Raw genomic sequence first — 16938 nt, 5'->3', positions numbered from 1 at the left:
GGTTCCCCTCCACCATCCATCCCCCACCACCCTGCTCTGCTGGAGGCTGACTCCTGCCTTAGGAAGTGGGGCCCTGTCTGAATTCTGGAAGTCACCCTGAGCATGTCCTTAGGGATGGAAGGACAGGACAGAAGGGCAAGGGCTGTTTTCTACTCACATGGTGCCCCCAGATGGACCACAGTGTTCAGCAAACAGCAGGCACTTAATAAACGTGGATGAGCAGGCAGGCAGTCACAGTACCGAGGTCCTCAGCTCGGGGCAAGCGGAGGCGAAGGAGGGAGGGAGGGACTGCGACGCCCCAGCCACCTGGGCCAGCCTTCCACCGGCCAGCCAGACACCACTTCCTGTCTGCAGAAGCCAGCCATGCCCTTTGAACTCCTGTTTCCTGAGCCCCTCTCCCCACTCCAGGGCCTGGGGGGGCAGGGAGTGGGGGGATACTCACGTTCCTGAAGGCGGGGAGCCCCGAGGAGCCCAGCCACTTCCGCAGGGCCTGTGAGAAGGCCCCGTGGTCCCGCTCGGCCTGAAGCACACGGGCTTCCAGGAAGGAGACGTGGTGCCCCACCATCTTGACAAAGGCCTGGTGGGAGAGGGGACGGTGGTGATGCTACATCTGCTCAGACTGGGTTGTGCTCCTGGCTGCCCTCCCTCAGTCACTGCCTCAAGCCTCCCTCACACCTGGCCCCAGGGGTCCTGGCGAGTCCAGGCAGGGCCTGCTTAGCTGGGTGGGCACCTTCAGAAACACTGACATTAACAGTTGACAGCTCCTCATGGCGGCCTGGCCTGGCCCAACCTCTACTCATATTCTCTCACCTTCTCCCCAGAGTGGCCCTGTGTTTAGCCTCTATTTTACAGAAGAGGGCGACTGAGGCTCAGAGAGGTTGGACCATCTACCCAGAGTCACACAGCCAGGAAGTGGCGAGAGGGAACTCAGGTCGAACAGCCTTCTTCACGGAAAGTGGACTTTTTAGAAATCGATCTCTTTCACAGCTGATGGATATTGGGGAGTCTTAAACTTAGAAGCCAAGGGGCAGGCAGGTGACAAGCAGATGAAGTAGGCTGAGTGGGGGCTGGGTGAACCAGAATGCCGGGTCCTGGCCCACAGGGCTCACTCAGCTCCCAGCCTCTAGTGCAGAACCTCCAATTTCAAAAGAAAAAAGAAAAGAGAACGCTGAGATCAGCCTCCCTGGACTAGAATCCAGGTTCTACCACTGACGAGTTGTGTGCCTTTCAGCAAGTTACTTCATTTCTATTATCCTCAGTTTTCTTATCTGTAAAATGGGAATAACAACAATATCAACCTTGCTCAGCAGTTAAGTCCCTGGGGCATATTAAGAGCGTAACAAATGTCAGATAGTATCATTTCAAAAAGAAAAGAAAAAGACATTTAGATTTTATGAAAAATGTCCAGCTTTTAACAATGTTAGCCATAAATCCACAATTTTAAATACTGTGCAGGCCCAGTGAAACTCAGCGCACTTGTTTGTGACTTCTGGTGTGCCTGTGTGTTTGCATGCGTATGCGCACGTGTCTGTGTGTGTTTGTGCCTGTGTGTTGTGTATGCCTGTGTTTGTGTGCACGTGTCTGTGTGTTGTGTGCATGTGTTTGTGTGTGTGCGCATACTGCATGCACACCTGGGAGGGCCGCCAAAGTTGGTGACTCCAGTGCCATCTCAGACAAGCCCCCTCAGCGGGCCTCCCTTGTTCCAACAGTAAAATGCAAGAGATCTTGCACCAGGGAGAGGAAGGAAACCTCTCAGTGCGGGGCCCCACGAGGGAGCCCGCCGTCACTAGAGGGGAAGTCCTGGTCCCCCGTATCCAGCAAGGCCCACCGCTTCTAGCCCTGCCCTTGCCCACTGGCCCACACAGTGCACAGGCCACCTTTCGGTTCCTTGAAGGCGCCAGGCCTCACTCTGCACAGGGCCTCGGCACCAGGTCGCTCCGAGCCAGCGGCATCCTTCTCTGTTCTCGATGGGCTGAACCCTGCTTGTCTCTCAGCCTCCAGCGGCTGTCCCCCAACAGAGAGACCTCCCCCGACCACCTAATCTAACACAGCCCCTGTGCCAGCGGAGCCACCAGGTTCCCTGTCTCCTCAGCCCTCCTCTCCTTCTGAACGTCTTGTCTGCTTGTTCACGGTCCGTCTCCCTCTAGAATGTGAGTTCTGAAAGAGCAGGTGCTGAGTCAGGGTGGTTCACAAGGCCAAGACCTGGGCCTGTTCAGCTGGATGGTGGAGGCATGAACGCACACACACACGGATGGAGGCATGCATGAAAGCACACACACAGATGCACACACATATAATCTATGCATGTACGAGTGAATGAATGCAACTCATGAATACATGAATGAATGAATGCATCCTTAGCAAAAAGACATTAAGGAACCCAAGATGGTGGCATTGTTGAGCTGCTGCCGCCCTGTGGTTCTGGCAGGAGCAGAGCTGAATGACTCTGAATAAGCCACATCAGGGGTGTGTGTGTGTGCGCGCGCACGTGTGTGTGTATGTTGGAGGGGGATGGGGAGGACAAGGAGCCATGGGCCTGAAACCTTCCCTTGGTCCTGCTTGGCCCCACATCTGGTTGTAAGACAGAAGAAAGTCCTGCAGGCCCTTCCTCCAGCCGATTCCAATTTTACTCTCCCTGCGTTAATGCCAATCTGGTGGGGGGTGTGAGGCAACGCTGAGGAATGCGCGCTCACGAGGTCTGACCCCCCTCCTACTCGCCTGCCAGAGAGGGCAGCCCAGCCAGGCCACAGCCATGGAGAGGCCGAAACCTGGCCAGGAAACCTGCTTCGGGGAAATGGGGGAGGACACAGATGTGCATCTGCACAGACAGGGGAGCAGAGGGACAGAAAGAGGGCGACAGCTAATCGTGACCATCCCTGGGAGTGTGGGTGACTTCTGTGTAATTTTCCCTACAATGAAAATGAACTACTTTTATGATTAAGAGGAAGGGAAGGAAGGAGGGCAGGAAGGAGAGAGAAGGGAAAGTTGCATTATTTTAAAATATAACTGAGTTCTGATGCATCTGAACACTTCTGGCAAAGTTCCCTGGCTTCAAAGTAGGGCCCGGTCCAGAAAGGGCGCCGGCGTCCAGCACTGAGGAGTTGGGAGCACAGACGTTCACAATTTCAGCTCCAATGCCTCTTAGCTGTGTGATCTTTGGCAAATCACTTCACCTCTCTGTGCCTCAGCCCCTTTCTCTATAAAATAGGACTAATAATGGGACCTTCCTCCCGGGGCTGCTGTGAGGGTGAAGCAAGTTCTTCCAAGTGAAGCACCTCAAGTCCTGGGATCATAGCAGGTGCTCAATAAATGTTCATTTTTTCCTGGTCTGGGAGATCATCCCCGTGGTCCCCAAGCCACCCCTACAGCGGGACACACTGATTTGAGAGCAGAGTAGTCGTGGGCTCCCAGGAAGCCCCTGACACTAGAGCCTGGAGCCCCCGGTCAGCTGGGGGGAGAGCGAGCACGCATCCCAGACTCTGCCTCTCTCAGCCTGAGGGCAACAACCAGCCCCCCAGTAATAGCCCGTCCTCACTGCGCACCTAGAAACGCCGGGCACTGGCCTAACACCCTCAGGGCCACATATTCCCAAAGTGCAGAGGAGGAAACTGGCTCTGGAGGGTGAGGGGGCTGCCCAAGGGGCAGACCTGAGGCCCAGGTGGTCTGTCTCTGGGATCCACCTGCCTCAGTACAACGTCACATTCTGACTGGGCCCTCAGACTTATTGCTCTAAGGTCACACACAGCTTAGTGGGAAATACGCCTTCTCCCATTTGCCTTGAAATCCATGACCCTCTTGGACTAGCTTAGTTTATCTTCCTTTTAATAGAGACCCAGCTACAGAGAAATCTCTCTCTACTTTAAGGAAAGCAACAGCCCAGAGGGTTGATAAGAGGCAAATGCCACTTAGCCTCAAGGTTGGAGAGACTCTAGGGCAGAATGGTGACTGTGGCAGCCCAGAGAGTCATACCCCCCTGAAGAGGGTAGCTGCTGCTCGGCTCTGGCTGCTCCCAAAAGTACGGGGGGATAGCTTGGGGTTGGTCTTCTAATACCTGGCTGCCCAGTACAGTCCTGGATCTTGTTGGCATCTGAGTCTGCAATCCCTATTTAAAACCTATAGCAGTTGCTGGTGGGAGACCAAAATGCAGTCTACACTTTGGAAAATAGTTCGGCCATTCCTAAAAAGAGTTGCCATGTGACTTAGCAACTCCAGACTAGGTATTTACTCAAGAGAAATGAAAACATGTATCTATACAAAAACTTGAACATTAATTTTCATAGCAGCATTATTCATAATAGCCCCAAAGTGGAAACAAACCCAAGTGTCCATCAACTGATGAACAGACAAACAAAATAAGGTATGGCCATCCCTACATCCCTAAAAAGGAAAGAACTTCCGGCACATGCTGCAACCTGGATGAACCTTGGAAGCATTATGTAAAGTAAATTAAGCCGGACACCATAGGCCACATATTACACGATCCCATTTATAAATGGAATGTCCAGAAAAGGCAAACTCAGAGTCAGAGAGCAGATTAGTGATGGCCAGTGATGATTGCTAATGGAAATGGAGTTTCTTTTGGGGGTGATGAAAATGTTCTGGAATTAGATAGTGGTGATGACTGTACAACCCTGTCCATGTACTAAAAACCTCTGAATGACACACATCAAAATTAATCATTTTGGACTTTCTTAGGAGTGAAAAAAATATAGTAACTATCTCCCTTTGATTGGTTCTGTCGTTCTAAAAGCAGGCTTCAACCTTCACAACTCGGCCCTACACTGTCAGCCTCTACCCACCTCCAGTCTCGGGCCTGACCCTGCACTCTACACCCACCCACAACTGCCTGAGAGGCCTGGCTCTTTCTGGCCCTCGGGCCTTTGCACAAGCTGTTCCCTCCCAGGCTGACGGCTCCATCTTCCAGGCCTTAGTATGAAGGTCCTGCCTGCAAGAAGCTGCCTCTGTTCTAGGTCTGGTCAGGTCCTTGCTGCTTTGTGGGTGCCTCCTTGTCCAGCGTCCCCTGCAGGCCACCAGCAGGGGACCAGGAGTCCTGCCCCAGCTGTGTTCCCAGCACCCACCTGAGGGCAACCCATAGAAAGTATGCAGTAGATGTCCGTCGAATAAATATTGATGAAATTTGGGTTCAAGAACCTCACAATTGTTAATCTACTTTATAGGGAAACTGAGGCTCAGAATTTGTCGGAGGTCACACACTAGGAAGAGGGCACGTCAGGGTTTGGGCCCAGGGAGCAGGACTCTACACCTAAGGTTTCCAACCAGGGGCAATTTGACAACATCTAGAGACATTTTGGTGTCACAACGCGGGGGAAGGGGGTGGGTGCTACCGGCATCTTGTGCGTGGAGGCCAGAGATGTTGCTAAACATCCTATGATGCACAGGCCAGGCCCACCACAGAGAAGTTCAGGCCCAGAGTGCCAGCAGCACTGAGATGGCCTGCTCTTGGGCTCCAGCTCCCAACCCCTGGGCCATCTGGTCTGTTCAGTGGCTTCCTACTCCTCAGGGAAAAGGCCTAGACCACAGGACACCTCTGCCCAATTCCTCCAGCCCTGCTTGGGTCATGGCCCCCTTGTCCCTATAATCTGGTCATCCCAGGTCCTTCAGGGTCCTCACCTCCTCCCTCCAACCCCAGAGCCGAGATCCCTCCCACCTCTGAGCCTCTGCCCGAGCCGCCCCCACGCACCCCTCCCGCTCTCCCTCCCAGGGCCTGTAGGCTGCACTCCTCAGTCTACTTCCCTCCAGGGCACTTGCCTCACTTTAAACCACCCATGGTGACTGGGGTCAGCAGAACAGTGCTCCCCCTCAAACACCCACATTCTCATTCCCACAACCTGTGAATACGTTCCCTTCCATGGCCTACAGTGTCTCTGCAGGTGGGATTAAGGATCTTGAGCTGAGGAGACTGTCCTGGACTGTCCAGGTGGGCCCAGTGTCATCACAGGGACCCTGACAAGATGGAGGGAGGGGTGTCAGGGTGGACAGAGCCTGGAAGCCGCTCTGCTGTGAGCTGTGAAGATGCAGGGAGGGGCCGTGAGCTGACAGAGGCAGGCAGCCTCCAGAAGACGCGAAAGGCCAGGACACGAATTCCCCCTGGGAGCCTCCAGAAGGAACCAGCCCCGCTGACACATTCTGGACTTCTGACCTCAAGCCCTGTAAGGTGATAAATCCGTGTTGTCTTAGCCGCTAGGTTTGTGGCGACTGGTCCGAGCCGCCACGGGAGACGACCATGGGAATGCGCTGTGGCTTGTCTCTCCCGGCTGGACTGAGGCCACGGACTCTCTCACCGGGAGAGCCCCGCACAGGCGCACAGTAGGCCCTCAGTAAACGTTACTGGATGTACTGGGCTGAATGCTAAAGAAAAAAACGGCTTGAGTGGGGCCAACAGAAGCAAGGCAAGAACGAGGGCTACAAATCTTCACATTTTCTTTCCTCTTTCAAACGTGTGGAATAAAATTCAAATGAATCAGCTATTCCAAGGGCAAAGTTTTAATTAGATTCCTGCCTCATTCTCTGCTGACAAGAATGTTAATTCTCTGCCAGCTCCAGCGCCCACTGCGGTGCTCCCTGCCCCCACAGCTCGGAGGGGCGCATGTCCCCTCTGGCCAGGTGACCGCTATTAAACCCCAGGCTCCTTCCAGGCTCCTGGTCCTTCAGGTGGAGGAGCTTGATTAAGGAAACCCAGCTTGATTAAGAGCTTGGGCTCCGGTGCATGTGAATTGAAGTCCCAGCTTCATGGAATTAGCTGTGTGACCCTGGGGATGGGGCTCACCTCTCAGAGTTTATGCTCCTGCTCTGGGAGACCGGACGGTGATGGTGCCAACTTGGCCGTGCAGCAGAGGAAACGAGATGCCATGCATCTCAGCCTGGTGCCCACTCAGGTAAAAGGCAGATGAAACATGTCGGCAGTGAGGCAATAGGACACGGTGGGGACTGTGGTGAACTGGAGAGCACGTGCCTTGCCTGAGGAGCAGCTGCCGCCAGCTCTACCACAACACAGCCCAGGGGGAGAAATGTCCTATTTCTCATTTGGGGTCATTTTCACATTGGGAGTTTATATACGTAAAAATTCACTGAATTGTACACTTATGATGTGTGCACATGATGTATTTATACCTTAAAAAATAAACAGATTAAAACATATAAAGAAAAATGGGCCCAGGATTATGAAAGCTTCTGAATTTCCAAAAGGAGCTTACAATTCAGTTTTACATAAAGTACCCAGAGTTTTAAATGAGATATGTTATATTAATTCACATTTGTCATATTTTTAAAATACCATATAGGTCCCTTTTGGCCACCAACCCCCTCCTTTGGGTCTCAGGCCTGACACTATCAAGGCCAGATCAGCATCTTGCAAGAGAGGATGAAAGAGCCAGAATAAGTCCATGAATGTCACAAAGAGAGCTCATTCTCCTGAACTCACCTCTAGCTGGTCCACTTTGGCATAGATGCCACGCATTTCTGTCACCTTGGCCTTAAGGAGTGGGATGTTTTCCTCCAAGATCTGTGAAGTGTCGCTCCTGATCTGCAAGGCACAAGGCAGTTCATCAGGCCCTCTGCCCTGTCATCACATGCTCTGGCCTGCCCCAGGGTTGGCCAGGCTCTGCAGAGACCCCACTGATGGCTGAGACCCAGAATGACCCAGGGATGACCCAGAGCCCCAGGTGGGGACAACCTCACCGTCTGTCGGGACCCAGACCCACCTAAGTATTATTTACTGAACCACAAATTAGTTGCTCCCCTCAAACAGCTGACAACACCAGCTCCAAACTAAATATCTGGGGGGCAGGATTTCCCAGAAGCCACCCCACTGCCTGCATGTCTAAAGCCGAACTCTTCCCCTTCTGGTTCACCTCCCCTGGTCAGGGCACTGCCATCTCCCTGGGCAGTGGTTCCAAGCCCGCTGTCCCGAGCTACACTCCCTTCCCGTGCCCTGACCTCATGGTGTCACAGGGCAGCCCTGAGAAGGCAGCATTGGCAACAGGCCACCTGGCCTCAGTTTGTGACCTATCTGGGCCTCAGTTTCCTCATCTGTAAAATGGGGATCAGACAAGTGCTTCTCCTGAAAGAATGTTTCAGGGAGTTAAAAAGATCACTTGTGTCTGCATGTGGCCCCCAAGGTGTTTAAGTTTTTAAATTTGACTTAATTTCCAACTTCAAAATTCAAGAGGGGCTCTGAGGAGAAATGGCTGATTCTAGGGCTGGGACAGGGAAAATATAAAAGCCTGGAGCATCTTGTAGTGCCAGAAAGTAAGAAAATGCTAAAATAAATAAATAAATAAATAAATAAAATAACAACAATGAAGGATGAGGCATGTCAAAGGAACACAAAAGCCAACTTGAAAAAGTCAAATGGTCAAAACGAGGACAATTTGAATAATAAAACAATGTAACACTGGACTATAACCCCGAGTGTGAAATAAAAGTACATGAGTGTGACAGGAGCAAGTGACTGAACGGGCTCTAGACGGGGGAGACGGTGATGCCACCCTGACGCAAGGCCACCAACCCTGTGATGCCATGGGGGTGTCATGTGCCCCTGAGATGCTGTGATCAGAAGGCACTTCACCTCCGGGCATTCTCTCCAGAAACACGTAACCCCATGTACCCACTAGAAATGCATCAGACAAACTCAAATCGAGGGGTCTTCTACAAAACACCAGGCAAATACCCCTCACGACTGCCAGAGACATGAAACGTCAGGAAAGAAGGAAACTGTCACAGACTAGAGGGGCCTAAGGAGACATGACTTAAGGCAACAAGGTGTCTTTGATGGGATCCTGGATCAGAGGATGTTCATGGGAAGCTGGAGAAATCAAAATTGAGTGTGGAGTTTGGTGAGTAGCCACGTGCCAATGTTGGTTCCTTAGTTTTGACAAAGGTGCCAAGGGGATGTACGATGTCAGCCACAGGGGAAACTGAATGAAGGGTGTACAGGAACTTTCTGCACTATCTTTGCAAATTTTCTGTAACTCTAAAACTATACCAAAATAAAATACATAAATACAGTTCTAAAATATTAAAGTGATTGAGTACAGACTTATAATTTCTCTTAAAAGTCAGCAGCTTCATCCAGCTGGGCCCATGTCTTCCCAGGCACCGCAGGCCGGGCTGAGCAGCAGCTGCTCCTCCCCGCTGGGGCGTGAGCACTGTGGTTTGCACAGTCACCACCCGCCCCTGGTGCCTCACCCACGCCCCCTTCACTCATGTCCATACCCTGCCTGGCTCCCGCAGGCACCTGCATTTGTCCGCTGGGAGAGGGAACAGTGCGCAGTCTCCTCCACGGCTTCCCCCCAGGCCAAATTTCTAGAGAAGCCTATCACTCAACAAGGCTAAACTCAGGAATTGCTGTGATGCAACGAAGAACAGAAATTTGTGGCAAGGTCAGAACACAGTACAGCAGATGTAGAACTTTTCCTTCTGTTCATTTCTAAAGAAACAAATAGGGGAGAACAAGGGAGAATCAGGAGGGACTGGCCTTAGCAACCCACAGGGGTGAAGGGAACATTGTCAAGAGGAGATTCACAGAACGCTCCCCGCCTCCCTCCAAATCCGAAGGAACTGGAGGATCAGAGGGTCTGTGGGCGGAGCCAGAAAGCCCCTCTCTGCAGAGGCTTCTCCTGCCCAGAAGGCAGCCTCCAGGTACCTGGGCGGGGGTGGGGGTGGTAAATAGAAGGGTGGTAGTTCTTAGGGTCTGAACCCCCCCCCAAACCTTCCTCTTGGCTCCCCCGTGAGCTGGGAACCGCAAGGCAAAGGTCAGGGTATTTCACATGGGTCGGCTGAGGAGGGGCAGGGCGCCAACACCCCATGGGTGTTCGTCATGCGCCGGGAACAGACCCTGTGGTGCGGGAACTAATTTATCTTCAACCTCATTTTATAGGTGATGAAACTGAGAAAAACTGAATGAGCTAGCTAAGGTCGCAAAGCTTCAAAGTGGAAGATGGAGGATTCCAATCCGGGTGGGTCTCAGGCCACCCGCTAACACCAGAGGTCGGCAGACACGTTTTATCGGGCCCGAGCAGAGCCAGCCTGCATCATGTCTAAGAAACCCCAAAGTATAACCAAGCTAGGTGCCAAGATCTAAAATTAAGGATATTTCCTTTAGGAACCCAGATTTCTGGCTTCTTGTGAAAAATCAGAAGACCCAACCACACTGAGCCCATGTTCCACGTGGCAATGATCAGCTGGAGCTGGGTGACAGCTGTTCACTTTGGTTAACCATAGTCCCCACCCCTCCGTAGTCTCCCCAACATGGCGTCCATGCACCCTGTGCACTTTTACAAGAGATTCTTAGGAAAGTGACACATTGCTTTTCTCACACCCAAACTGCTTTACATCATCACATCACAGGCATCTGAGTTTGTGCTTTTGCATGCTACTGAGAGGAGCAAAAAGGTGAGGAATCAATGCTTTCTGAACCTCAACCAGGATGGACCTCCAGCCAGGGTTATCGGCCTGGGGGCCGGGCAGACCCTTCCCCAGCCTGTTCTCCCCGCTTCCCAGCGCTCGTCCCTGGAGCCCAGAAGTCTGGGCAGTGGACACAGGGTTATCACAGAGCAAAGACTGTCCAGGATGATGCAGGGCCCCCAGGAAGGAGAGCCAAATGCACTTGACCCAAGAACACACTCCGATGCCAAATGCAACTGCTGGGCTGAGGCCAACAGGAAATTTTCTCCATTTATGTGAGCGAGGGAAGAGTCCGCTCCCTGCCAGGAGGTGGGCCTGAGGCCACTTGGTGTCTGAGGGCCCAGACAAGCTGCCCAACCCCAGAGGGCACGGAGCGGGAAGGCCTTATGATCCAGTCTCGGTGGATAACCTCATCGGTGGCACAGCCCTCCGTGCTGTGACATTGATGCTGATGGCCTCAGGAGCGACTGTTTATGGGTCACTTAATACATAGCAGGCACTGTGCTAAGCAATTATTTTTAACTGAGTGTAAATGACACACAGTAGAGAGCCCAGGCCTCAGTGGACAGCTTGATGAGCTGGTACGTGTGTTTCCATCTATGGAACACACCCCCCGGACCACTGTATGGACTGTCCCCTCACCCCGTAAGGCTCCCTCAGGCCTCCTCCCTGTCATGACCACCCTCCCAGAGCTAAACGCTACCTGACTTCCATCACCACGGCCTGGTTCTGCCTTTGTTAGAACTTCACGTGACTATGCTGCACTCAGGGAGCATTCCTGTGTCTGGCTTCCCTCCCTCTGCAGCACGTCTGTGAGACTCACACACGTTGTTGTGTACAGATGAAGCTTTTCCATCGCTGTGCACTCCAGGGGGTGACTAAACAACAGTGCGTTCACCCACGTCTACGGCTGACGGACACCGAGATTGTTTCTGGTCTGGGGCATCGTGAACAAAGCTGCCGCGAACATTTGTGTGCGAGTCTCTGTGGCTGCTTGTTTTCATTTCTCTTGGGCAATTATCTAGAATTAGAATTGCTGGGATGTAGGTTAAGCGTGTGTTTGGCTTTACAAGAAACTGCCATGGTTCCCGAAGTGGCCATCCCGTCTGCATCTCCGCTGGCCCATGAGGGAGAGTTTCAGTTGCCCCACATCTCTGCCCACACTTGCTGTTGTCTGTCTTTTTCACTTTGGCCATTCTAGTGGATGTAAAGGGTACATCCCAGCCTCGTCTATTCCTCATGATAAGTCTTTGGAGATGGGTACCATTCGCAGTGGATGAAAGACGGTCACAAATTGTCTACACTCCTTCCATGAAGAGGTGGGGGTCTATGTCCTCTCCCCTTGGATCTGGGTGGGCTGTGTGGCTGCTTTGAGCAGTAAAATGACAACAGCGATGACACTGGGTCAACTGCCAGACCCAAGCCCCCAGAGACTCCCACTTCCTGTCTTCTGGAACGCTTGCTGTGGGAGGCCAGGCCGCCATGCCATGAAGGAGCCCAAGATGGCCACAAGGAGAGGCTGCAGGAAGGAGAGATGCCAGCCAGTCCCCAGCTCTCCAGCCTGCCCAGCCCAGACAGCAGACAAATGAGGGAAGGAACTACCTTGGCCATCCCCATCCCGGCAGGTGCCATGTAGCTCAGATGAGCTGTGCGCTCTGCGCCCTCTCCTGACCCACATAATAAACCGGTGGTTGTTTTATGCCACTAAGTTTTGGGGTAGTTTAATGCTGCAATAGATAATCAGAACCATTATCTCTGTTTTATGAAGAAAATAAAGGAACAGAGAGGTGAACTGCTGGGCCCAAGGCCCCACACTGGGAAGAGTCAGAGCTTGAAGTGATGGCAAGTGGCCTTATGTCTGAGGTCAGAACAGGTCACGAGCACAGGGTGATGAATGCTGGTCACACAGAGTGACCCAGGACAGACTGGCAGAGGAGCTGATACATCAGACCGGATGCTAGAGTCTCATTTCTAAGAGCCTGATTTTATCATAAATGAAGTGTTCTCTCCAGACTGTGCACCAGGGAGCCTGGCTTCTCTCAGACCTCTAACCTGATCAGTGTTTCCAAAGGCCAAATCAGGGCCCCGGGGACAGTGGTCCATGGTGTAACATCACTTGCCTCCCAGACGTCCCCACTCATCCAGAGCTTGGATCAAAAGACAAAAGGAGGTCCCAAGCCAGGGCCAACAGCTGGACAGCTCTCTCTGTGCCATGCGGTCCACGGCACCTGGGCGCAGACACACTGGGTAGGCTAGGCGCCAGCTGTTGGGGCCGAGAGGATTGCCGTAATCTAAATGGTATTAGCACAGGGCCTCACTGGAGCGACTGCAAACTCAAAACGCCTCCAGGGGCCACAAGCATGGCCCTAGGTGCATGCCAAGGCTGATGCAGACACGCTCATTTGCATATAAATACATAGAAAGCGTCTTCACTTCCATGGAAGTGCACTCTCTTCCATTTCTTAAAACAGGGGACCCTCTCAGTCTGGTTCATATTTGCCTGCCTCCAGTAGGGCCCAACGTACAGAGAAACATACTCTAGCACAAAACGCACGCGCCTGAGGGATACACCTGGCGGGCGGCCAGGGAGTCAGGCAGGTTCCCGTGTGAAACAGTGGGGAGGGTGACGAGCTGGAGAGCCCGTATGCTCTCCACAGGGGGTGGCCACTGTGCAGCCCTGGCTGATGCTGGCCAGGGGAGAATGAGCACCCAAGGCAGGAGTGGGGTGGGGGACAGATCTTTGCTTTTCCATGAGCAGCCAGAAATCCAGGTTTTTTTTTTTTTTTTTTTGCATGACATTCTATAAATGTCAGCAGCTCATTTCATTTTTTTTTTTTTCCTAGAAACATCCAACGTGTCTGTAGGCAGGATTGGGCCCGTGGGTCATCTTGTGACCTCAGTATTAAAATCTTTGCATAAATGCATCTCCAGGCTTGGAGTTTGGGGAGGACCTTCTCGATGCTGCCTGCAGTCTTGGGCTTCCTGGCCACACACACACACACACACACACACTGCCCACCATGGGAAGCCTGGACAGTTTTTAAGGCAAGTGGGGCCTGGGCCTCTCTCTGTCTACCCAAGCTGACTCCTGCCCCAAGTGCTCCTCTTGGGTAGATGGATGGAGGAGGAGGATGGGCTGGGACCTGAGAACACAGATGTCCCAGGGTCACCAGGCCATGTCATCTTCCCAATCAGCCCCCTGCCATGGGTCCTCACTGTCACCCTGTGCCTAACATGCCACACCTGCAGGGCAGTCCCTCTGCCTGGAAGCCCGCCCTCCCCAGCAGTTGAATTCTTCCTGTTCGTCCTTCAAATCCCAAATGAATCACCACCTATTCTGCAAAGCCTTCCTGATTTCCCAGACAGAACTGAACATCTCTGCTCTTCACTTCTTTCCTTTTTTTTTTTTTAAAGCAAACTGAGTCTTAGGATTATGTGCCCAGTTTCTTCTTCTTTCAGAAACTCTGCAGCCCTGCTTTCCACCTGGAGCTCCCCTCGAGGACAACACTTTGACCCTGGATGACGGGCTGGTACACAGATCGGGCTTTCTGGACAGCCTGGGGGCTCAGGGGGATGGAGACACATGAATCTCTCTCTGCAGCCTCGGGCTCACCAAGGGACCAGTCAGAGGAGATGCCTGATGCTTGGTGATGAAGAAAGGCCAATTCAGGCTGTTCAAAGTCAGTCTTGTCACCTGGCTCCCACCTGGACCCACATCTGAACTAAAAAATTGGCTCTCAAGAGAAAAACACACACAGGTCCTTGTGGGAACGGCTGTGTCCTGTTCCCTGCAGTGTCCTGGGGGCTGGCACAGGCAGATGCTCAGATGTCTGTGGAGTGTACAGGGATAAAGTCATGCCCACTGTGTCGGGCTGCTCTGAAGTGCAATGAGAGGACTGGGAAACACTTTGCCCCGTGTCTGTTAGAAGTAGATGTTCAATAAACGTTACTCCCTGGGGCTCTCACAAACATCTCTCCAGACACTTGGCACAAATCTGCACTGCTCGGTCCAGCTGGGCTTCCTGTGCTCCGAGGAGAGGCAGGGCCTGGTCCCAGTAGGCAGCTCTGTCTACCCTTTGGGCCTCCAGAAGCCACCAACCCTGGTGGCTGGTTTGCCTTTCATAAGCTTGGACCTTCCAGAAAATTCTATCAGGGGCTCCCTGGGGCCCTACTCCTGTCTTAATCCTGGAGACACATGGATCCAGGGAGATTTCTAGAGAATCTGGAGTGGAGACCTTGTCTTCCAGACCCAAGGCACCATCTTCCACGTTCCTCCCCACCCAGCCAAGAGGATCCGATCCAGCAGAACAGGATGGGAGGCCAGAGAAGGGAGAGCAAAAGGCTTCGGGAAGGCACTCCATGCCCAACCCCGCCACAGGCTGGGGCCTGGCCAAGAGGCTCCTCCTAGGCCTCCCAGGTCTGAAGCCATTTCCTGGCCGTCTCCATGTTTGCCTGGCGAACTGCGCAGAGTGAGGAAAGTTAAATATAGTCTTAGCATCCCCGCTGAACGGCTCCCCGCATCGGTGCCCGAGAGTGCCACCTGGTGGCCCACTCCTGGCTCCTCTGTGGAATCAGAACATCTCGGGGGAAGGGCGTCACCAAGATGGCCGCCTCAGGGAGCCTTGGTGTGGAGAGGGAGAGGGAGCCTGGCTTCGCCCTCACGGCCGGCCGCTGCCCCACTCCTCCCGCTTCTCAACCACCACCAAGGTGGCTTCCCAGGAGAGCCCAGGAGGACCCTGTAGCCCGGCCTGGGCCTCAGCCCACGCCTCCCGGGTAGACACTCACCATGTCAGTCAGGCTGCAAAACTCTTCCAGCCTGAGGAGCAACCCCTCGATGGTCTCCTCCACCTCCTTCGCCTGAAAAGAGACAAATCCTGGAGATTAGCAAGTGGTTTCCAGGGAGACAAACGTCCTTCATTTTTTTTTTTAAGCAAACTAAATCTTAGGATTATCTGCCCAGTTCCCTCCAGACCGACTTTCCCTTTTCCAAACCTCTTGTAGCCTCATTTGAAATGGCGATATATGCTGGTGGCAATCGTGATGCCTGTGGGCACCTCTGTTTAACCTCCCTGGTTGAAGCCGCCGTGGACCAGCCACTCTAGGCAGCTCTTGAAAGAGATGAGATAAATAAATACTAACAGGAAATAACAAAGCTACCCTTCTCACCCCTATCGTGCAGATGAGGAAACTGAGACTCAGAGAGGTAAGGTAACCTGCTCAGGGTCACACAGCTAACAAGTGTTGGGGCCTAGATTCCCACATCGGTTTGAGTCTACAACCTCAAAGTCTGCTCTTACAAACACTAAGAAGTGCCTCCTGAGAAACACCCCAGAGAGAAAAAGCAAACTGTAGAAGATGTAGAATAAAAAACCACTCTGGTGACAGGACTGAGAAATGTGCGAGCTTTGACAGAGAAAGGCGGGGAGGATACGTGCCGAACTGCTGGCGCTTAGGGGCTATACTTACACTAAAAACATATTTGTTGTTTATCTGAAATTCAAATTTGGCTAGGGGTCCTGTAGTTTACCTGGAAAACCCTGTCAATCACGCTTCCGTAGCCCTGGGGCACAGGAACTGGGGACCGTGGTCTGACAAGGGAGCCTCGGATGTTTTAATTATGTGAAGGATCCCAAACTCAAAAGTTATCAAGGCCAGGCTGTCAGGTAAATGAACGAAGCAGGCCACTGAGGCTTGAGGTGACCTGCAGAGTGCCTGCCCAGCTCTAGAGCGGTCACTAGCAGCCAGCAGGCAAGGGAAGCCCAGGGTTGCCAGAACCTTCCATTTTCAAGAGAAGCCAGAAATTCTAGCTTTATGGAAAATGGCCCCATTTCTAAATAGTGGAACAAATTAAAAAAAATTTTTTTTTAATACTCCATGGGTCAAGCAAAACAGAACATGAAGGGTCTGCCTGCTATAAGCACTTGTGTAAAAATGAGTTTGGACCCTTCCCCAGCTCAAGCATATATTATTTTCATGACTTATAAAACACCTGTATTTTTTTTTTTTCCTAATTACCAAGCATGTAGGAAGAAAGTCTGCCTGGAACATGGACCACCTTCTCTGACTCACCAGGCCAAGTTGTTCTGCTCCGGGGAGGTGTTCCTAGACGTTCTGGGCAGACGTGCTACCTGCCCCCGACACCTGAAGGCCGCCCTCACCACCCACTTGTTCTGGAGGCATGTTTACACAGTGCAGAAGCGGGCGGCCTGCAGCCCTAGCCGTCGCTACCACAACAAAATAAACGGCTGCACAAAAAAAAGGTCTTTCCGGCTGGAGTATAAATAGGACCAAGTTGCAATTTTAAACGCTGGAACCTTCACTCACAGCTGGGACTATTTCTGTGCCTGACCGGGGGAGGCTTGTCAGACGAAGGGGACCACAGTGGAGGGAGGACTGGAAACACACAGGAAGGCCCCCTCCCACCCCCCAAAAGTAAAATTGTGGCCGAAATATGTCCTTAATGCACTAAGGGAGAAAGACGTTGCCGAGAAGCCACTGAGGTGGGAGGGGGAG

General features: G+C 52.6%; 1 protein-coding gene across 3 annotated transcripts in view; it reads right to left on the bottom strand.

Annotated features, from left to right (window-relative positions):
* BCAS4 (breast carcinoma amplified sequence 4) overlaps window positions 1-16938 on the bottom strand; it is a 50469-nt gene that overhangs the window by 25155 nt on the left and 8376 nt on the right. Inside the window, exons 2-5 of one of the 3 annotated variants that reach the window (XR_012061515.1) lie at window positions 15211-15282; window positions 7442-7543; window positions 443-577; window positions 158-348 (exon numbers count right to left, since the gene is read on the bottom strand). Coding sequence is in view for 2 of the 3 variants with exons in the window: in XM_006206655.4 (XP_006206717.1) it covers window positions 443-577; window positions 7442-7543; window positions 15211-15282 (309 nt within the window). In the remaining variant the exon portion in view is untranslated. The remainder of the gene's footprint in view (window positions 1-157; window positions 349-442; window positions 578-7441; window positions 7544-15210; window positions 15283-16938) is intronic. The other 2 variants (XM_006206655.4, XM_015241259.3) reach the window with 2 other exon arrangements.

The sequence above is a fragment of the Vicugna pacos genome, chromosome 19 (assembly GCF_048564905.1).
Source record: "Vicugna pacos chromosome 19, VicPac4, whole genome shotgun sequence".
NCBI classification, from domain to species: domain Eukaryota; kingdom Metazoa; phylum Chordata; class Mammalia; order Artiodactyla; family Camelidae; genus Vicugna; species Vicugna pacos.
The sequence above is the reverse complement of the archived record's forward strand: the minus strand, read 5'-3'. Positions and strand labels throughout refer to the sequence as shown.